General features: G+C 47.2%; 1 protein-coding gene across 1 annotated transcript in view; it reads left to right on the top strand.

Moving 5' to 3' along the window:
- Positions 1 to 22,776, top strand: part of kcnh5a (potassium voltage-gated channel, subfamily H (eag-related), member 5a) — an 85,494-nt gene that overhangs the window by 50,522 nt on the left and 12,196 nt on the right. Inside the window, exons 9-11 of the mRNA XM_023812946.2 lie at positions 6,677 to 6,876; positions 9,248 to 9,500; positions 13,401 to 13,597. Of these exons, the coding sequence (XP_023668714.1) occupies positions 6,677 to 6,876; positions 9,248 to 9,500; positions 13,401 to 13,597 (650 nt within the window). The remainder of the gene's footprint in view (positions 1 to 6,676; positions 6,877 to 9,247; positions 9,501 to 13,400; positions 13,598 to 22,776) is intronic.

The following is a 22,776-nucleotide window of genomic DNA, read 5'->3' as shown; positions in this document are numbered from 1 at the left end:
TCACTTACCGGCTCACTCACTTCCTCCTTCGGAAGCCTTTGTATTGTGATGCCTTTTGACTGTGTGACTCTGTGCTACACAAAAGATATGCCAGAATCTATACAAAGTCTGGACACTGTCAACTATCCAGAGACACCTACAGCTAAGATCATACAACTGTATCCCAAAGAGAGATCAGTGCACTATATGTGTCTGACTTTGGTTCTGTTGTCATTCCCAGTGCAGAGATCAGTGCACTATATGTGTCTGACTTTGGTTCTGTTGTCATTCCCAGTGCAGAGATCAGTGCACTGTACGTGTCTGACTTTGGTTCTGTTGTCATTCCCAGTGCAGAATCAGTGCACTGTACGTGTCTGACTTTGGTTCTGTTGTCATTCCCAGTGCAGAGATCAGTGCACTATATGTGTCTGACTTTGGTTCTGTTGTCATTCCCAGTGCAGAGATCAGTGCACTGTACGTGTCTGACTTTGGTTCTGTTGTCATTCCCAGTGCAGAATCAGTGCACTGTACGTGTCTGACTTTGGTTCTGTTGTCATTCCCAGTGCAGAGATCAGTGCACTATATGTGTCTGACTTTGGTTCTGTTGTCATTCCCAGTGCAGAGATCAGTGCACTGTACGTGTCTGACTTTGGTTCTGTTGTCATTCCCAGTGCAGAATCAGTGCACTGTACGTGTCTGACTTTGGTTCTGTTGTCATTCCCAGTGCAGAGTCGCGATGAAACACAGAGCAGAGCCCATTGGACGAGTGCACAACGCATCAGGTCTCCAGTGGCTTACTGCCTCTGATGACCACCTGATTGCCTTCTCACATTACCTGTGGTCACCTGCATGTCAGATTCTGCCCGATTCTTCATTTTTCTTTGTTATCAGGCTTCTGCACCCTGACTCTTTTCCTCCAGATCCTTGGTTTTCTTTTTTTATCAGCAAGAAAATGACTGTATCATTTCAAGAAGCTATTTTTGGTACAGTTTCTATGGCAACGTTGCACAGGGGAGCTGTGCTGGAGTCAGCAAACAGCTTGAAGGAGCCACACACACATGCACGCATACATACACACACGCAGACACACACACAGACACACGCACACATATACACACATATTAATGGCTATACTGTACATACAGAAAAATCCAAAGAGGAAAACAGTTAAACAAATTCATTTGCAATCGTATGAAAGTATAGAACCCAAATTTGCTTCAGATAATACAAATTACAATCGTGTCTTAAATAGCAATCATAAATTCTTATTTTAAAAGAATGTTCCGGCCAGCCTACATTATTCATCAGCTGACTCGCAGAGCAGGTACTCTGGGTCTTTGAATGCAGTGAGGTCATTCAAGTCACAGAGTGTAAGCTGTACGAATCAGACAGAGCCCAGACCAACCTGGCCCTCCAAAGAGATGCCACTGTGACGCTCACCACAGCACAGCTTCAGAGGAGAAGCCAAGGCATTTGGTCAGAAATATCCCAGACACAAGTAAGGTAGGAAATCTTTGAAATGGCCTGGAGAAGTAGCAACAAGGCATACCTGTTATGGAGACAAAACAGCGTCTGTGAGGGGGACGGCAGAGAGGGACGAGCAGAGAGCCAAAGCCGGCATCCCGCCCGCTGACGGCTGTGCTAAACGGCGACTGTGAGGGGGACGGCAGAGAGGGACCAGCGGAGAGCCAAAGCCTGCGTCCCGCCCGCTGACGGCTGTGCTAAACGGCGACTGTGAGGGGGACGGCAGAGAGGGACCAGCGGAGAGCCAAAGCCGGCGTCCCGCCCGCTGACGGCTGTGCTAAACGGCGACTGTGATGGGGACGTCAGAGAGGGACCAGCGGAGAGCCAAAGCCGGCGTCCCGCCCGCTGACGGCTGTGCTAAACGGCGACTGTGATGGGGACGTCAGAGAGGGACCAGCGGAGAGCCAAAGCCGGCGTCCCGCCCGCTGACGGCTGTGCTAAACGGCGACTGTGATGGGGACGTCAGAGAGGGACCAGCGGAGAGCCAAAGCCGGCGTCCTGCCCACTGACGGCTGTGCTAAATGGCGACTGTGAGGGGGACGGCAGAGAGCGACGAGCGGAGAGCCAAAGCCGGCGTCCCGCCCGCTGACGGCTGTGCTAAATGGCGGCTGTGAAGCTTCTGCCTAGGAGCAGCAAAACACAAGCAAATGCTAACATCTGCTGCACTTTGCTGAATATTTAAGACAACTGGCAGGGACCCAGGTCCCAACTATACTGTTTGTTTGAGCATCCATCCATCTATCTAGACATCTATCCATCCATCCATCTTCTGTAACTGCTTGTCCTCTTCAGGGTCTTGGGCGTTCTGGTGTATATCCCAGAGACTATGGGCACAAGGCAGGGAATAACCTAGGATGGGGCACCAACCCATCACAGGGCACATTCACACCAATTTGGTAACTCCAATTAACCTAAGCATGTTTTTGGACTGTGGGGGGAAACCCCACGATGATGCAGGGAGAACATGCAAACTCCACACACAGAGAGCCATGGTGGAAACTAAAACCTTGGACCCAGAGGTCTGAGGTCACAGTGCTAACCACTGCACCACCATGTCGCTTCCAATATAGCAATGCTTCATGTATATATAATATACATACATCTGCTGACCAAGGTGTTTCTGTCTCTCTCCTAGTGTCTCAGGGGCCCTGAGCCTGTCTCAGTCAACACAGGACACAGGGCTGTGACTCTCCTTACACAGGGTGCCAGTCAACACAGGACACAGGGTTGTGGCTCTCCCTGCACAGGGTTCCAGTCAGCACAGGACACTGGGCTGTGGCTCTCTTTACACAGGGTGCCAGTCAGCACAGGCCACAGGGTTGTGGCTCTCCCTGCACAGGGTTCCAGTCAGCACAGGGCACAAGGTTGTGGTTCTCCTTACACAGGGTACGAGTTAGCACAGGACACAGGGCTGTGGCTCTCCCTGCACAGGGTGCCAGTCAGCACAGGCCACAGGGTTGTGGCTCTCCCTGCACAGGGTTCCAGTCAGCACAGGGCACAAGGTTGTGGTTCTCCTTACACAGGGTACAAGTCAGCAGAGGGCACAGGGTTGTGGCTCTCCCTGCACAGGGTTCCAGTCAGCACAGGGCACAAGGTTGTGGCTCTCCTTACACAGGGTGCCAGTCAGCACAGGGCACAAGGCTGTGATTCTCCGTACACAGGGTGCCAGTCAGCACAGGGCACAGGGTTGTGGCTCTCCCTGCACAGGGTACCAGTCAGCACAGGGCACAGGGTTGTGGCTCTCCTTACACAGGGTGCCAGTCAGCACAGGGCACGGGGTTGTGGCTCTCCTTACACAGGGTGCCAGTCAGCACAGGGCACAGGGTTGTGGCTCTCCCTGCACAGGGTACCAGTCAGCACAGGGCACAGGGTTGTGGCTCTCCTTACACAGGGTGCCAGTCAGCTCAGGGCACAGGGTTGTGGCTCTCCTTACACAGGGTGCCAGTCAGCACAGGGCACAAGGCTGAATTACAGTATGGGTGATTTAGAGATGTCACTGAGCCTAATTGCTCACCTTTAGACTGCAATCTCTGCACACAGAGCAGCGGTGAGTTTCAAGCCCCAACCTTGGAGGTGTGCGCAGGGTGTCGGAGGGTCCCTGTTATCCTAGCAGATTTAGGGGGCCCAGTACTTTACAGAGAGCCTTGAATACGTAAAAAAATATGTATGATTTGGCGGGAGGCCAGAATTCCTAGGTACCACTCTGGATGTGAGATATCAGCACCCTCCAGCAAACCAGTCTCATTCTGTGATTCTCTTTCTTTATCATACACATATATACTGTGAGGCGAAATGAGCCGCACCGCTGGAACTGGGCTGGAGATTCCTGGTTGTCATGGTGATTAATCTCTGCTCCTATGTAGTATTATTCACTCAATGACATCAAGTTGGTTTTGACATTAGGGACTTTATAACAGAGATGGCTGGTCCACAGAGGTAGAGAAGGTACCTGCTTTTTATTTGAGATTAAATTATGAAACAAGTAACTTTGAAATAAATCATTACTAAAATTTTGCAATTTAAAACACATTTTCAGTGTTATTTGGATAATTTTAGTATTGTAATATTATAAAATGTATAACCTTCTTACCCACTCAATGTACTTAGCCACTGATACAACCAGCTTGGGTGACAGAAGAAGTTACCAGGAGAAGATAGAACATGCACTATACTGCCAAAAGTACTGGGACACCTGCCTTTACACACACATGAACTTTAATGACATCCCATTCTTAATACATAGGCTTTAATCATTTATTTGTCAAGGAAAAAAACATATAACCATATACACGATATACAGAGCAACCTGGGGAGTGGAGAGTGGATCAGTAGGCTAAGCCTCTGTACTTGTGATCAGAAGGTTACTGGTTCAAGCCCGGACTGGGCGGAACACTCACAGTGCAAACCCCAGAGCAAGGGCTGCAACTCTAACACTCAGAGAGAGGTGCTACACATGTGTAAATCCTTTATTTGTCAAGAAAGGGGGAAAAAATCATATACACAATATACATAAGCACCAGAATACTGGTGAGTGGCTCAGCAGGTTAATCCTCTGTACCTATGATCAGAAGGTCACTGGTTCAAGCCTTGCCTCACCAGATTAGTCACAGAGCGGACCCTTAACCTGAGCACTCAGAGACAGGTACTACATGTGAGTGAATCCTTTATTTGTCATGAAATGGGAAAAAAAAAAACATATACACGATATACAGAACACATGCAGAGGAGTGCAAGTGGCTCAGTAGGCTAAGCCTCTGTACCTGTAATCAGAAGGTCACTGGTTCAAACCCAGCCTTGGCAGACTAGTCACAGGGCAGACCCTAGAGCAAGGGCCTGAATCCTAGCACTCAGCTGCTGCATGTGTGGGAATCCTTTTTTTGCCATTTTTAGGCAAAAAAAAAAGAGAGTGGTGAGTGGTTTAACCTCTGTGCTGTGATCAGGTCAGTGGCTCAAGCCTGCCCTCCGCAGAATAGTTACAGGGCAGGTCCTTGAGCACACTGGCTGATTCTGTAGTGAGAACACACACACACACACGCGCACACACGCACACACACACACATTCTCTCTACAGGGTCAGTCAGTGAGTTCAAGGGCCTGCCCGGTAACTATTCTGCGGAGGTCAGGCTTGAACCACCAACCACAAACTTCTGATCACAAGCACAGAGACTTAGCCAACTGAGCCACTCACCAGCTCCACTTGAATTGGATCTGAATTTAACTTTTGACTCTTAACCATGTACGGGCCAGACCAGATCCAGTTTACAGATCTGTGGAGATTTCTGAACAACTTTGGGCCCAGATCCAGTTCAGACTCAGACTCTTAACACATCAACTCTGTAATTTCCGCAGTGGATTTACTTCTCTGCCTGTCCCAGTGTCTTAATGTTCATTCTTGGCATCGTCAGTATATTAGACACAATCAGATAATTTGAGACATACGCTATTATTGGCAAAAGTATTGGGACACCTGCCTTTACACACACATGAACTTTAATGACATCCCATTCTTAATACATAGGCTTTAATATGGAGTTGGTTCACCCTTTGCAGATATGAAAGCTTCAACTCTTCTGGGAAGGCTGTCCACAAAGTTTAGGAGTGTGTTTATGGGAATTTTTGACCTTTCTTCCAGGACAGCATTTGTGAGGTCAGGCATTGATGTTGGACAAGAAGGCCTGGCTCGCAGTCTCTGCTCTAATTCATCCAAAGGTGTTCTATCGGATTGAGGTCAGGGTTCTGTGCAGGCCAGTCAAGTTCCTCCACACCAGACTCACCCATCCATGTCCTTATGGACCTTGCTTTGTGCACTGGTGCGCAGTCAATGTTGGATTAGGAAGGGGGCCATCCCCAAACTGTTCCCACTTTTGGTAATATGGTGTATTTAGTTGCTTTTTCTAGTAAATTAAAAGCATGTTTTATATTTTATTTTGACAATTTCTAAATATATACAGTGGGGCCCCCATTTCAGTAACTGTGGTTTTCGTTAAAAAATTGGAGAACTCCATAAATAACCAGTTCCTAAGTTTGAAAGCGCGCCACACGAGGGCAGGCTGTAACACAGTGAAACCTGCCAGCCCAGTCACACCCAGTATGTGACTCATCTCCCATTGTCCCTGTACCCACGCTTCCCAGCAGAACTTTCACCCAGTCTGCCCAGTCTGCGGTCCTCCTGATCACATTCATTGCCACTTTATCACAGTGTCTATTAAAACAATGTATGCAAAGCATTAATTTCATTGTGCTGTCATGCCTTGATATCATTGCGCTATTGTCTCTTGAGAATCAGGCTAAAACATCAGAATCCCTTTCATCCAAGAGAGTGTAGTATTCTACTGTACAGTACTATGTAATAATGTAAAATGTACTTTATTATTACTGTGTTTAATGTTGGTTACGTCTTACAGTGTGTAATTTATCACTTAATTTACCATAGGTATGTAGGTGAAAATCAGACTATATTTGGAGTGCACGTTTTTGCCCATCCGCGATAGGTCTTGGAACGTATCACCTGTGGATACAGTGGGACTGCTGTTCATATGTTTGTTCTTAATGGAGTTGGATACTCCTTAGCTGGACCCGAGGTTATTCAATCTGGCAAGTGGGAAATATTTAAAAATTTATTTCGAATGTGAGAGTCGGCAAGAGGGTGACAATCACCATGTTTTCATTCCAGCTCTCCTGTATGCCACCATTTTTGGGAATGTGACAACCATCTTCCAGCAAATGTACACCAACACTAATCGGTACCACGAGATGCTCAACAATGTGCGTGACTTCCTCAAGCTCTACCAAGTGCCCAAGGGCCTGAGTGAAAGGGTGATGGACTACATCGTTTCCACCTGGGCCATGACTAAGGGCATTGACACCGAGAAGGTAGGTGTACCCTGAGCATTATGGGCAATGTTGTCCTTGAAGACTGGCTGATGGATGTCAGGTCTCTAACAGATCCTGTACAGTGTATGTGGAATTGTTGAATTGATCTGCCATTTAATTTGGCCACTGCCTGAGACTGGAGGAGGTCCACTCGGTGGATCATCACAGCAGCATGTTCACCAGCTAATTAAGAGGCACGTGCTTGACTGTACTGGATGAGGTCCAAGGTTTTTCAACAAATTCAGTGCTACATATAGCTAAAAAGTTTATAAATAATCATTTAGAAATAGTTTTATATACAGTATATTATTATAAAATGTGTAAATCACACTGGAATTTCCAGTATTCATTTATTTAGTACATGGGTTTTGTTTTCTCTCTTCTCAGGAAGCTGAGACATGGGCTCCTGTTGCCTTTCTCTCTAAATGCCTTTGGTAACATTCTGAATGTGAAGGCTATAACACGGAATGAAATATTAAGGTCTTTCATTTAATTTCCAATAAATGTCAGCGTGTAATTACTGATTTTTATGCAGCTTTTGATATTTCTGAGAATCACTTTGATGTATTAATGGTCACTGAGCGTAGTGTCATGATCCAGTGCATGAATAATATTTTCCTTGCCTCTTCTGGCTCCATGCAAAACAATCTGCCAGACCGACGGCTTTCAGAGTCATTGATTAGCGAGGGTCCCTCACCTGTTTAAAGTGTTTAAGTCGACTACGTTGTGTTTCATTTTCTCTGGCATTTAAATCCCTATTTTGCGTACTGTTGTTTTTTAAAGAGGTTTTTAAACAGTGGAGATTAGTCACCATCTAAGAAGAGTATGTGGATCAAGTACGGACTGGAAATGGGCTTTTCATTAGTAATTCACAGAACATAACCTGATCTTATGCCTCCTTGTCACCTCATTGTGCATATGAAACACACCAGCTTGCGGCAAAGCTACAGGGAGCGCATGCATTTGCAAAACACCGATTAGCATCATTATTAGTCATGGAGAACATCCAAATATAAGAAACAGCACTGCGGTTACATGGAGATAGTATAATCGACGTCTGCACAGCACAGCAGCACAGTGGTTAGCTAGCTTTCTACTGCTAGCTGACTGACTATTAACACCTCTCCAACTAAAATTGGTTATTTGAGGTATCATGCAGAATTTCTCCCTTGGATCAATAAAGTCAAACTTAATCTTAATCTGAAAGATGCCGTATTGCAGGGTTTAAACTGAATGCTAGAGGACCCATGACATTAACGCCATAAGAAAGAACAATGAGTTCAAATAATATGGGCAGGTCCTTATACTGTATTCATAATCACTGAGTGGCTGGATTGTACAGCTGCCACCCCACCCACACACCCCAGAAAAGTATCAGTCAACATATGCGAAGGCCAAGGGCGGCATATGGCCTCAGGTTATGGAGGGAGGGGGGTTAAATGAGGCACTCTGCCTCCAAGCTGCCTCACAGATCTCACTGCCTCACAATGTCGATCTCTTTTCCCGTGAATGCTTCAGACCCTCAGGCAGCCCGACTTAGGAGGGAGTGCTGTTACAATTAAATATTAAGGAGTTTATTGATGACTTCGTCCTTTTTAGCTTTTCTTTCTTGACTCGATCGATAACATTCCTGAAGTGACTGATTATCGATTAGTTGAACATGACAGCCCATGTCATGAGCGATTTTGCATGCGGCTGAAAATAACAGCGGTAGAGTTTTTCCGGTACAAATGGGAACAAAGTAAACAAATATACTTCCCTCCAAGAAGGACTTAAATATTTGCCGTTGACTTCTGAACCTGACAGTCGTTTTGTGTCTGGGGTGCCGAGCGCTCGCTTGGGTGAAACAGCATGACATTGCAAAGACCTGCTCATCTGTTCTGATGCGATCGATGCCCAAGGAATAACCGGTCATGGGGGCAGGGCAGCGAATGAATGTGGTTGATGTTTGTCTGCTGTTGGAAATTCAGTGAATTAAACATTTATGAGTGCTGGTGAAATGACATAAAATCTAACAACATTATCTTTTTTTAAAGATTTTGCTTTCTGTCACTGGTGCAGCAGGACAAATAATTCTTTAAATGTAAGTCAAAAGTAAGCAGAAAGTGGTTCTTGGTTTTGCATCTCAGTGTGAGCTGTTGCACACCTGCATCACAGTGGTGACTTATATGATGTTCTATTTACATCAAACATACATTTCATTCTTCTAAATCTCATCTCATGCCGCTCGTGATGAGATTTCCTAACCCCTTCGGGGGTCCATCGACCCCAGAGTCAGAACCACTGCTGCTCGGGAATCTGTGTCCAAACTGTAGTGCGCTTCGTCTTTGTGAGGAGACACTATGTGAAGGAGGTTTTGGTCTGTCCCTAGGTACTTTCCATCTGTCCCAAGGACATGCGGGCGGACATCTGTGTCCACCTCAACCGGCAGGTCTTCAACGAGCACCCAGCATTCCGGCTGGCCAGTGACGGTTGTCTCCGCTCCCTGGCCGTTGAGTTCCAGACCATCCACTGCGCCCCCGGCGACCTCATCTTCCACGCCGGCGAGAGCGTGGACACACTATGCTTCGTGGTGTCCGGCTCTCTGGAGGTCATCCAAGACGACGAGGTCATCGCTATTCTTGGTGAGTCTTCGTGGTGATAAGCGGGATTTCGTCTTACATCCCCGTTTACGTGCAGCGCGCACCACCCATGTCCCACCGCGCAGCCAGTGCGTTTCCCTGACAGGACTTTAATATTTCACATTGCTTTGGTAGCCTGTAAACCGAAGCAGCATCGCCTTGTGCTTCACCAGTGAATCTGAGTCCAGCTGAAGGAGTCAGAGCAGGATCTTCCCCCGAGGGGCCCCACGATTCTGCTGACCCCGCTGCTGTTCTCACATCTCGGATAGAGAGGGATGCGTACAGCCTCGGGGCTTTTCCGTGACCCGTCTTTCCAGAAACTTATTCTCTTGTGTTAGAATTCCCGAGGCGTGCCCTGTTGATCTTGACGCTGCGTAAAGGCAGGCAAGATTCTGGGAGACATAACAGAACGCGGCAGTAATACGGCACCTGCAGTTCCGGGCTGCTTTATATGAAATGTATGATGACTAAGTATGGTTTGCACTGTGGCAGGCACCCTCGGCCGAAGGGGGTATGTACAGAATGAACACACAGGTGAAGGGGCACACGTGAGAAACCAGAACAGTACATCTCCGGGGTCTCTGTGGGCTACAGGCCCCCATCCCAACACACAGCGCTGTGCTCAGCATGAACAGAGACCCCCAGTGGCCAGGGCTTCTCACGCATACAGGAACCTCAAGTGCTTCGCCAGCACTATGGAGAATGGCTATAAGGTGCCCTCTTATCCATTATTGACAAGTGCACATTCTATCTTTTTCATTTCCACTACATTGCCTGTCTGTGTTTTATAGCTCTGTTACAAGCTAGTGGTTTAAGTAATTTACGAGCAGCTCAGAGCTGGAAAGGCTGCAAATACCCATCTGTGAGTTACGGTTGCTGGTCTCACACAGAGCATCGAAACAGACTTGTTGGCAAACCCTCACCCTATGGCTTGAATAACTGTACAGCTTCCACAATGGCATCGTGTTCCTCCCAAACTTCTGGCAAATCAGCCTGAAGACTCGCTGATCATCACCAATAATGAGACCATGACAACACACTTAGTACTTAATTAAAGAGTAGCCTACAGAATTGAAGCAGAGCGGAAGCGAGAGGAACACATGTGGAAATCGATGTACTGCTCCTCTACCTGCAGTTTTGATATGTGAAGCTGCACCACTGATCGAAGGCCCAGTGACCAGGGCCGAGAGTGAGGATCTGGCCGGAAACATGAACATTCTGAGGAGTGCAGCTACAGTGTGAGGAACGCTGTGCTATTCATGACAAATGATATCCGATTGCTGTTTGCAAAAGAACACTATATCCTTTCTCTGGCTGTATTTTTCTTAGTAAAATAAAACATCTCTGTCCTTATGATATTTTTTCCCTAATTTCATTTCAGGAATAAACAGGCCACATATATATATATAGAAAAAACATATAAAAATATATACTGTATAGAAACTGAAAAAATATCCAGCAGATGACATTTTTGCTGTTAGAGTTGTAGCGCCTCTGAGCTCACACTGGTCAGAAAGCAGTTTGGAACCTGCATCCATTTTACGGAGTCAGACTACAGACCCGTGTCTACCCACTACACAGACTACAAACCTGTGTCTACCCACTACACAGACTACAAACCTGTGTCTACCCACTACACAGACTACAAACCCGTGTCCACCCACTACACAGACTACAGACCCGTGTCCACCCACTATGCCGACTACAGACCCGTGTCCTCCCACTACACAGACTACAAACATGTGTCCACCCACTGCACAGACTACAGACCCGTGTCCACCCACTATGCCGACTACAGACCCGTGTCCACCCACTATGCCGACTACAGACCCGTGTCCACCCACTACACAGACTACAGACCCGTGTCCACCCACTACACAGACTACAAACCTGTGTCCACCCACTACACAGACTACAGACCCGTGTCCACCCACTATGCCGACTACAGACCCGTGTCCACCCACTATGCCGACTACAGACCCGTGTCCACCCACTATGCCGACTACAGACCCGTGTCCACCCACTATGCCGACTACAGACCCGTGTCCACCCACTATGCCGACTACAGACCCGTGTCCACCCACTACACAGACTACAAACCTGTGTACACCCCCTACACAGACTACGGACCCGTGTTCACCTCCTACACAGACTACAGACCTGTGTCTGTCCACTAGGATGCAGACATCACTCTTGGAGCCGTGGACTTAGCCTCAGTCAAAGGAAGCTCATAGCATACATATCGCTTCTTATATATAAACACGAACTGAAGCCCCTCAGGAAAAACATGAGAAGTACAACAGCAGGGTCACAAACTTTTCACTCACTGGGCCAGTTCATCTGTGGTGAGATCCTCTGCCATGACTCCAGATCCCCGCAGAACGGGAAATTATTTCATAAGCACTTAAGCTTCTGGTATTTTTTAGTATTATCGCAAAGTCTTCAGTTTTGCACGGAGCCTCGAAATTATCCACTTTTCTTATGATTTAAGGAACAGGACATGTGCTCAAGAAATGTGCTGATGAGTCCTAAATACTTGTTTAATTTGAGTTATTTTGTTTGACGTGTGGAGCTGCTCCTGAATGAAGGTGCCTAATTGGTCACTAAACGGATCATAAATACTCATTGGGATCACATCTGTGAGGTCATTAAAAAGTCATACAGGTTTCTTTGCCTTAAGTGTGTGACTCTTGGACAGTTGCTAAGCTTTAGCTAATAAGCCATTTGGGCTGCTACGCTAAGTGAGTTTGGCAGCCAGCCAGCTTAGCGCGAGAACATGTGAAGCACAGAGAAACACCAGACAGGGCACTAGCTTCACATCTGTGGAAGAATCTCAAGACTGTCAGTGGAATCTGGGGAACTTTTTTAAGAAGATGGAGTCGGTGGAAGTAATCAATACGAATAGTCATTGTCATGTGGGCCGTCCTCCTGAAACTCGCACAGGCCACGCCCCTCACTCGCAAGGATATTATTCATTCATGGCTTTTCCCTCACCACCCTCATCCCTGAAGATGTACCTAATTTACTCTCAAAAATTATATGTTTATATGCCCTGGCCTGCAATGAGTAGGTTACATGGGTAGTAATATTTTCATTTGTCATTTAAAGCAGCATTTTTATTCATGACAGTATAAAATGTACAAATCCGTTAAGACATCTTGGTAGCTGACTTTGTTTTATGGAGAAATTTGCAGATTTGCATTGTGCCTTTGCAGATGATTTCCTGGCAATACAAGAACTATCCCAACAGCAATGACAAGAATTTCAGTTTTCAGAAGCTGATTCATTTTTCTTGTGTCCAAACCTACATGACTGCACTTCTATAATTGCAGACCCCCCTCACATCTTCCTCTCCAGACCTCTCCTAACATAACAATATCTAGTGTGTGCTTTACTAGGCATTTAGAAAATAGTTACGCACACGCACACACACACAAACCAATCAGGATTAGCAGTGGGAATTTGGATGGAAGATAGATGGATGTAACTAAATGCTTATTAGTGTTTGACTTAAAAATGTCAAACCGTCCCCTGCAGGTGTGTAGAGCACTTGGTCAGTGGTTTAAGCCATAACTACCGATTTGGAAGATATACAGAGCTCCTTTCCGCTGCTGGATCCAACCCCCAGCTAAGACGTGCTGTACTGTAGATTGCGCTGAATCTTTCCAAAGTGCTGTTTAAATCATTTGAATCAATGATAAAAATATCTTAGGAGATTCTTTCCAAGAATTATTAGCACCTGCTTTTCATTGCCATGTGCCGTCATTGAGCTATTCAACAAAATGCTATGATTTCTGAACACTAACAGCACAATATTTTTGCTTTGGTACTAAGCATGGGATGACAATGGCCAGTGATTATGGTGCTAATGATTATCGTTCTTTCCTTCACTTCCTACCCCAGGCAAGGGGGATGTTTTCGGTGATGTGTTCTGGAAGGAGACCACCCTGGCCCATGCTTGTGCCAACGTGCGAGCACTGACCTACTGTGACCTGCACATCATCCGCCGGGAGGCCCTGCTGAAGGTTCTGGACTTCTACACGGCCTTCGCCAACTCCTTCTCTCGTAACCTCATCCTCACCTGCAACCTGCGCAAAAGGGTAGGTTCTCTCCTTTTATCCCCAGACTCCCTCTTTGGTATGGTAGACTCCCTCCTCTTCAGTAGAGTAGACTCCCTCCTCTTCAGTAGGGTAGACTCCCTCCTCTTCGGTAGGGTAGACTCCCTCCTCTTCAGTAGAGTAGACTCTCTCCTCTTCGGTAGAGTAGACTCCCTCCTCTTCGGTAGGGTAGACTCCTTCCTCTTCGGTAGGGTAGACTCCCTCCTCTTCGGTAGAGTAGACTCTCTCCTCTTCGGTAGAGTAGACTCCCTCCTCTTCGGTAGGGTAGACTCTCTCCTCTTCGGTAGAGTAGACTCCCTCCTCTTCGGTAGAGTAGACTCCCTCCTCTTCGGTAGGGTAGATTCCCTCCTCTTCGGTAGAGTAGACTACCTCCTCTTCGGTAGCGTAGACTCCCTCGTCTTCGGTAGCGTAGACTTCCTCCTCTTCGGTAGTGTAGGCTCCCTCCTCTTCGGTAGAGTAGACTCCCTCCTCTTCGGTAGCGTAGGCTCCCTCTTCTTCAGTAGAGTAGACTCCCTCCTCTTCGGTAGAGTAGACTCCCTCCTCTTCGGTAGCGTAGACTTCCTCCTCTTCGGTAGCGTAGGCTCCCTCCTCTTCGGTAGAGTAGACTCCCTCCTCTTCGGTAGAGTAGACTCCCTCCTCTTCGGTAGCGTAGGCTCCCTCCTCTTCGGTAGAGTAGACTCCCGCCTCTTCGGTAGTGTAGACTCCCTCCTCTTCAGTAGAGTAGACTCCCTCCTCTTCAGTAGAATAGACTCTCTCCTCTTCGGAAGAGTAGGCTTGGATATTTTTGGATATGTTTACCCAAATGGCTTCTGTTTGACCGGTTAAATTTAAAACACAGTCATGAAATTGTCAGATTAAAATTCTGATTGAGGCACAAATGGTGAACTAAATATGGTCACCGAAGGTAGATAAGCTTTGCTGGTCTTCATGCTTCTCTTGCTTAAAGGAAAAGTAAAGCCCAGAAGTATTTTTCAGTACTGAGAAACATGAGGCATTGCACCATTGTGAGTAGGTGAACATTGCTATTGCAGTGTTACCTGGGTAGAATGCAGTTCAAACATGATTACGCCACTAATTCCCTTCAAAATTGGTGATGTCCGTGTAGCTCATATAGCTCCGCAGTGCTCAGTAATATAGGCTGTGTGTATTTACACGTGTAAATCATCACTGGAAGCTGCAGGTCTGTCATTTAGCTGGAGGATCTTTTTCATTAAAAATTGACTAATTGTTCTAAACATGCTGCCTGCTCCAGGCTTTTGACCCAGTGTGTGATTTTACTATTTTTAACACTGTGCAGTGTGCAACACAAGGCCAAGGAAAGCAGTGTTAATTAGAGCCGTGCGGGGGCTGGTAAATGTGGACTGTCTGGAGAAAAGGCAGGCTGATCCACAGCTTTTGCTAATTTGGACTGGCTGGAATGTGACCTGTGTGTGCATGACTTTGAGCGCAAACCGCTGAGGGTTTGCGCAGAGCCTGGCCAGCACCGCTGAGGGTTTGCACAGACCTGCCCTAAAGATGCTGGCCTGATGGAGCCCCCTGGCCTCTCCTTAAGCGCCTTTGGCCCGCTGTCACTGTGACAGTTTGATGCATGCTGTGTGTTAATGCACCAGCCATTCATACACTGCCAGTCATACGTTTTTTGTTTTGGCGTTTTTTTGTGTCTTATTACAGATCCAGCAGTATTGTGCCACATGCAAAATGAAAGCATTACAAAATGCCACTTAATTAAGGTAAATACCAGACAAATGATAAACACCACAAATGTAACAAATAGCCACCTTTTGCTGTGATTACTTCTGAACAATCTCTGGACGATCTATTAAAAGACTTAAGGTATTTTTCTGCAAGTTCACTCCAGCACTGCTGTGGCACATCATCTCCATGTTTAGCTTAGGCCTTTTTGTCCATTTCATGTAAGAATGGCTCAGTGGGGTTGAGGTGAGCTGATTGTGCAGGCCGTAGCATCATTTTCAGCTTTCCTTCCTCTTCTGTCTCCTTCAAATAGTTGTGATTGGGCATTTTTGCTTGGGAATTAACCGAAAAGGACCTGACTGCTGGTGCATATGAATCTCTTGCGCATGCCCGTATACTGATTTAGGCACCCCCATGACTCACATCATGTGACGACCACAGGCTAATGACTTCAGCTAAGTGGAGCTTTGATCTACATAGTTTCAGAGGTAAATCACCTGTCATGTTGTACTGCTTTCTACATATGAATTTTAGAATACTGTGGAAAATCTGAAAATGTTTTCATTTTTACAGCATATTGTCCAGCACTAATCAAACCTGTTCAGCGAGCCAGTCAGAGAAAAATCCTAACAACAACTCATACTGTCAGTGCTTTCCAGGGTTAATCCCTAAGACAAAAATGTTTATTTCCGTATGATTTGTTTATTAAAATTAGATTTCGGTTTGCAGTCCGTTCAATTTGTCACCTTTTTGTTTTTCTGAATATACACACACACACACATAGTTATAAGCAGTCTTATTTAAAAGGGCAGGAAGTAAATTAGGTTGATACTATGAGTGTGTTTTCTGGAAGGACTGGGACTCTGCAGGGACTCTGTGGGGACTCTGCAGGGAATCTGTGGGGACTCTGTGGGGACTCTGAGCTGAAGGGAAGCCCTTCCCAGCATCAGCTGTCTGAAACATGGCGGAAACGGCAGATCGGTGCTCTTATTGACTGAGAAACGCCCTTTGGCTTCTGCTCGGAATGCCTGTTCCGCCTCACACAGCCCAGCCGCTTCATCGCCTCGGGAGCGTGCTGTCTATCCTCCTACTGTCTCCCCCCTGGCAGAACACAGTACCCTCATCTTTTGACGTAAATGCATGTTAGATATTTGTAGTTCTTCACAGCCGTGTGTTCATCACTTTGTCTTATTTTCCTGGCTTTCTGGAGTTTGCGTGTGTCTGCACTGAAGTTTCTGGAAAAAATAGAGGTTTGTGGGAGCAGGCTGTGACAAAAGTATTAGGCAGGGCATCTGGCTTCAAACACGCACACTCTCACTCTCTTAAAGACACACATGCCTTTTTACAGTGCGATATAGGGCACAGGGCTGGGGCACGCCACGGACAGGGCGTCAATCTGTCACACACACACACACACACACACACACACAGACATAGAGCGTGCATCCTTAACTTTGGCGGAGCATCAGCTGACCTGGTGGTGACTGCATGATTGGTTGATACCCTCCGGTTGTCTACCTTGTCTGCGCTTTACACGTCTTTTTTGGAGGGGGGCACTGAGCTGAGTCAGTGCCACGGTGATGCGGCTGATTGGATAAATGGCCAGCCCTTCCAGAATGTTCCCACGGACATACGTCCACGGGGAGCACAAAGAGCAGCTCTACCCGTGGGCCCATTCAGACTAACGGAGACAAACAGGAACTGCAGGTGCCAGAGCTTCCCGGGACTGAGCTTTGCAGGCATGCAGGGGGGCTGGCTTTCATCCCCTCGCTGCCCGGGGGGGTCCCGTGAGCCGGGGATAAGGGATATGAAGAGCTGGAGAGCAAACAGCAGGCAATCACGGTGGCACTGCACTCTGCAGGTGCGCGATGACCCTCTGACTCCCCGCAAGCCGCACCCTCGCACTCTCAGCTCCCGCGAAATACGGTGATTTCCTGGGGAGACAGAGGCCTGCTCCTCAGCACCGCTGTCTGTCTGGGAGCTGGTCTGGCCGCCGTGTAGGGGGGGCGACAGCCTGCCATGTCATTATCTGCCCAGATCATTTCTCTCATAATGACACCACAGCGCATTTGCCCCCCACAGTTAGCATTAAAATACAGGCTTACTATTTGTTTACAGGGTAGATGTGGGTTTGTTTGATATCAAGCGGGCACCGTTCACATCCTGAAAGGCATCGTCGCTGGACTACGCTTCAGTGTCACCAGCTCTGTGAATAATTTTTCCTGATAATTTGCAATTGGAAACAACAACAGCATACAAAAATAATTCAAGCTCGAGCCTTCTGTGAAATTTCCAAAGATGATGTCTCAGGAGAAGAATCTGAAATACGCGAGTCTAAGCATAAATCCTATAACGAACTAATCTGAGAAAAGTAGAACAGAGGAAACAGATCTCAGTATATTTTTGTTTTCTTCTGGAAGCGACTAACAGAGGGTGTGAAATAAAGCACCTTAGAGACGTAATCCTCTCTTTTTCACTTTGTTATGATCTCTTATCTTCCCCATTAGAGTTTTTCATCTCCCAAAAATATAGAAACTGTGACATTACCAAGCCACACAGTTCACAAGCTGTGACAGTAAACAGGATCAGTAATGCACAGCCCCTGACAGTAACTAAACCAGGTCTGTAGTTACTCATCTCAGAAAGCACAGTCAGCCTGCCATTCCACAGTAACTGAGAGCTGTGTTCTCTTTTTGTGGGCAGGCAGACACACTGCAGTCGTCTCCGTGTGAAGGCGGCTGTATCTTTGGCCCCGTCTCCATGGCGATCAGCCCTGCCGGCAGCTGACGCTTTGGCCCCCGGGTCGCCGCCCCCTTGGCACCCGTCTGTCGTATGGTTTCCGAGCCCGGGGCAGATTGAGGACTACGCTCTGTGGGGCATGTGGCGCCCCCTAGGGCCTGAATGCGGCCGGCTGTGTCTTTACAGGGATCCCGATTATCCGGCTTCATGCTACAAGCACCTCTGTCCACAGTGGATGAACTTTATGCTGAAATAAGACCAGCAGAAGGCCTCCTGTCCACAGTGGATGAACTTTATGCTGCTCTTATGCTGAAATAAGACCAGCAGAAGGCCTCCTGTGCACAGTGGATGAACTTTATGCTGCTCTTACGCTGAAATAAGACCAGCAGAAGGCCTCCTGTGCATAGTGAGGGATTCTGGGTGGTGTATGAGTCTGCCCCCCCCCCCCCACCGCCCCCCATGGGTGATGGGAGAGTATCATATTGCATGCAAGTCATTCTATGAGTATCTCAGTGCTACATCACGTCTGCCGCCTTTTCAAAGTAAAATGTGTTTGGTTGTGTAGGTTCTGCCACAAACACCAGTTTAAAATGCTGGAATTCGTTTACAGAAAAATGTGTGAATTTCCTGGACCCGTCAGCTTTACAGTTGTAACCTTGTCTCGGTGCTTTACTTTCCGTAGTAGTTCTTCTGGAACTGAATGAATGAAATTATGCTACTGAGTAATACAGCCGCGGTGGATTGTTGGGATCTCAAAGCAGAGCCGAGTTCTCTCATAATCACGGCTTATCTGCTGCGCTGCGTTGTGTTGCTGTAGCACTGTGTTGCTGTAGAGCTTATTGACCATCCTGGTCACATCTTCTGGTTGCTCGCTGCCCGCAGGGAGCCTTTGAGATGGACCTCAGCAGGTCTTCCTTCCTTCCCATTTCCTCTGTGAATATACACAGACTAGGCTATAGTGAGTAAATTTAACCCAGTCAGATGGTAGGCTGAAAACAGCAACCCCCCCCAGCAGCAATCACAGGCCCCCAAAGCCTGTCAGCGGCACGAGAGAGAGCGCGCATGTGGCTGCAGAGCGGCCATGTTTTTGTAGATCTGCATTTGCACATTTATCCATGAACGACAAAATGAAAACGTAAACTGCGTTGCATCCTAGGAACAAGGAGGCAATATTATAGAGAGAAAAAGTTGATATATACTCTTATTTTAGGTTTACTTGCTTAATTCAAAGTTATTACGTGAAGCCTGAGAGGAAGAAGTGGTAAAAAATTGAGCAAATTATATGCACCATGTATGTAAATGTCCAGGTGAGGTTTATGCCTAGAAAAGGAAGACAAATTATCTCTTTGTTTAAATCTGCTTCTGTTTTGTGGGACAAAATGCTCACTTTACCATCTTTACTGCTTTGTCAGTTCATCCATTCAGCTTCAATTTTTGCCCACCTCTATAACCTGTCTGTGTGTTGGAATAATTTATTTATAGTGACTTGCTGAATGGGGGAGGTCCGTGGGCGGGGCTTCCCACCTCACACTTTCTGGGTCGTGGTGTGAATACTGCCTCCCACGATTCACAGACTTGCCATCAGGTCAACAGTCTGTGTGTGTGTCTGCGTGTGTGTGTGTGTGTGTGTGTGTGTGTGTGTGTGTGTGTGTGTGTGTGGTGTTGCTCCTCATCCCCTGTCCTGCCTGGGACAGACTCCAGTGTCACTGTCCAGGACAAGCAGCTAGAAAATGTAGGGAACATTCTCAAGGGTGTCAGAGCAAACCCCCCTTGGGATGTGAACTGAATCCCTTTAGGTATGAAACAGTCATGAAGCCGTGCTACCTGCTAGTTGGGGGTGTCTACTTCAAATTACCGAGAGTGTCCAGATCTCATTTTGCATTCGTGAACAGTGCTGGCATTCCACAGTGTTAAGTGAAATAATTCAAAACTTAAAAATAATAAAAAAATGTTTTGCCATCTTATTCCAGACAATATGGCCAATATAATTCTCCACACAGAGCTTCCGTTGCTGCAGATTTGACAGTCTGGGAGAGCTACTGTAAATGCTGTGTGCCTGTAATATCCATAATTAAATTAATCTCCCACCTGCTTTGGCAGAAGGAATCCTGGCAGCTTCGTAACTCATTTATCAGATAATGCTGAGAAAAGGGGGCCCCCACCTGGACGTGACACCCGCAGCTTGCCGAAGCCTTTGTCAGGGTCTTTCAGCCCTCCTGGTTTTCATGCCGTCATTTAAAATCCCCACTGACTTCAAGGGTGCGCTATTGTGCTAAAATTACTAGTGCATATCTGTCTATGTCAGAAAATAAGTGGAGAAATCCCAAGCAAATTCTGCGTATGAATGAATGTGAAATGTTCATGCTTGTTCGTGTTCATGTTTGTTTGTTTATTTGTTTATGATACGTTCCAGATCAGAAATGCAACATGTGGGTTTTTTTCAAAGATTCACTAGTATATACAGCACTGGTCACTTAATACAGAGCTATGGGCACCAGGCTTTGACGTTGACGTATGTAGCATCCTATACTGTAATCGACACCTTACTTCATAACAAAGGATTTGTCAAAGGAGGCTAATTCATGCAAACATTTCAGCAAGGAACAGCATGCAAACACAATCTAAATATCATGAAGAAGTGTTTGAGTCTGGATGGAAGAGACATAAATCTGTTTCAGTGTAACTAAAGCATACCTCTGGGGCTAAAATTCTAAAAGTTTCAAAGTTTTGTTCCAAGTTTTAGAAATGTTAATTTTGCCTGCTGGTCTGCACACACACAGACACACACACACACACACAGACACACGTAAGGCTTCCCGTTACTCAGGGTTTGCGTCCCTCCTGTTGATGTTGATGTATGACTGGACTCAGCATTAACTCTGTTTTAATGAGAGGTGTTTGGAATGAGCAACACATCTGAAAGGCTTGTGGGTGAGCAAATGGCATCTCGAGGAGCTGGATGCCTGCTACCCACACGCAGGAACGACTGCGAGCCAAAGGATCTCCTCTGATCGCTGGGCCTGCAGGGGGCTCCACTGCAACATGCTGTAGAGAAGACTCACCTGTCCGCTCAGTGAGGAGCAGTGAAGGTAGCTGGCTGTCAAAATCACATGGAAAAGCAGGATCACCGACATGCAGCCTTATCGGGGGGCTGGGGGGGGGGCTGCTGTGAGACTCAGCAGCTTTGCCCTTTGTGCTTCTGATCAGATGATCGGTTTAAATCCCATCCTCACCAGAATGATCACATCTCCCTTGGGCCCTTCAGCAAGGCCCTCAGCCCACCACAAATTGCCCCAGGGGTAGCTGGGAAATGGCCTAACCCTGCCCTCAGACCCCAAACTTCACTCGCTCCAGTACGTGCAGAAGAAGCATCCCGACATTCCCATCCTCCTGCTTTTTTTGTCATTTCGTCCTCACTTTTCCTTCACAGACATTTATACTTTTGGTTGACAATCTTATCTCAACTCACTTACAAGGTCATTAACACAAAGTGCAGTAACTACAAATGACAGCAGCCTGGCATTAAAACAGAGTCTGTGTGCATGTAGGGCAGAAAAACCGGATTTCAGATTCAGTGCCAATCAGCACATGAAAGGCATGTTGCTGTTACCATGTCATCGCGTTCGATTGTTAGCTGCCACCGATGGCTGTGATAATGTCACGTTTCATTCGCTCACGTTCCCTCAGGCACCTCCCTGTTACCATCCACATATGTATGAATCCAATAATGTCATTGTTCCTCCGTTCAGGATTATACTTGTGCTTCACAAACACATTCAATGGGAATGACGCGGAACCCGAAGCTCTCAATGCGGCGTCACCTTGGGCACTGGAGCAGATGTGCGCTAAGGGCTGCTTTCGGCTGGCCCCCAGGGGCCCGTCCTGGCCCCCATCTGTGTCCCAGTGTTTAGTTTTATACACGGTAGATTGTAAAGGCCATTAAACTTCATGTAAAGGATCAAATGTGCCTGCAAATAAATCAAATGTGTGTTTGGACAGATACTAAATACTGAATAGAGCTGCTTGCTGTGCATCAGTTTATCCATTTTCCATGTTTGGTCTGGGGTGGCAGTGAGGCTGGAGGCCATACCAGGAAACCTTGGGCAGGTTGACAGTCCGTCCAGGCCTCAGTCCAGGCCTCAGTCCAGGCCCTCACACACACAGCCGCGGTCCGAGGGCTGTTTACAGGGGACAGTTTACCTAAACTGCATGTCTTTGGACTGTGGAGGGAAACCTGAGAAAATCCACATGAGCCCGAGGGGAACATTGAGACACACACAGGGGGGACCTGTGACCAGGGAGCCACCATCTCCACAGCCACCTTCTCCTGATCCACCATCTCCATAGCCACCTTCTCCTGATCCACCATCTCCACAGCCACCTTCTCCTGATCCACCATCTCCATAGCCACCTTCTCCTGATCCACCATCTCCACAGCCACCTTCTCCTGATCCACCATCTCCATAGCCACCTTCTCCTGATCCACCATCTCCTGATCCTGCATCTCCACAGCCACCTTCTCCTGATCCACCATCTCCACAGCCACCTTCTCCTGATCCTGCATCTCCACAGTCACCTTCTCCTGATCCTGCATCTCCACAGTCACCTTCTCCTGATCCACCATCTCCACAGCCACCTTCTCCTGATCCACCATCTCCATAGCCACCTTCTCCTGATCCTGCATCTCCACAGCCACCTTCTCCTGATCCACCATCTCCACAGCCACCTTC

The sequence above is a fragment of the Paramormyrops kingsleyae genome, chromosome 19 (assembly GCF_048594095.1).
Source record: "Paramormyrops kingsleyae isolate MSU_618 chromosome 19, PKINGS_0.4, whole genome shotgun sequence".
NCBI lineage: Eukaryota > Metazoa > Chordata > Actinopteri > Osteoglossiformes > Mormyridae > Paramormyrops > Paramormyrops kingsleyae.
This window is presented reverse-complemented; position numbering and strand designations above follow the sequence as displayed.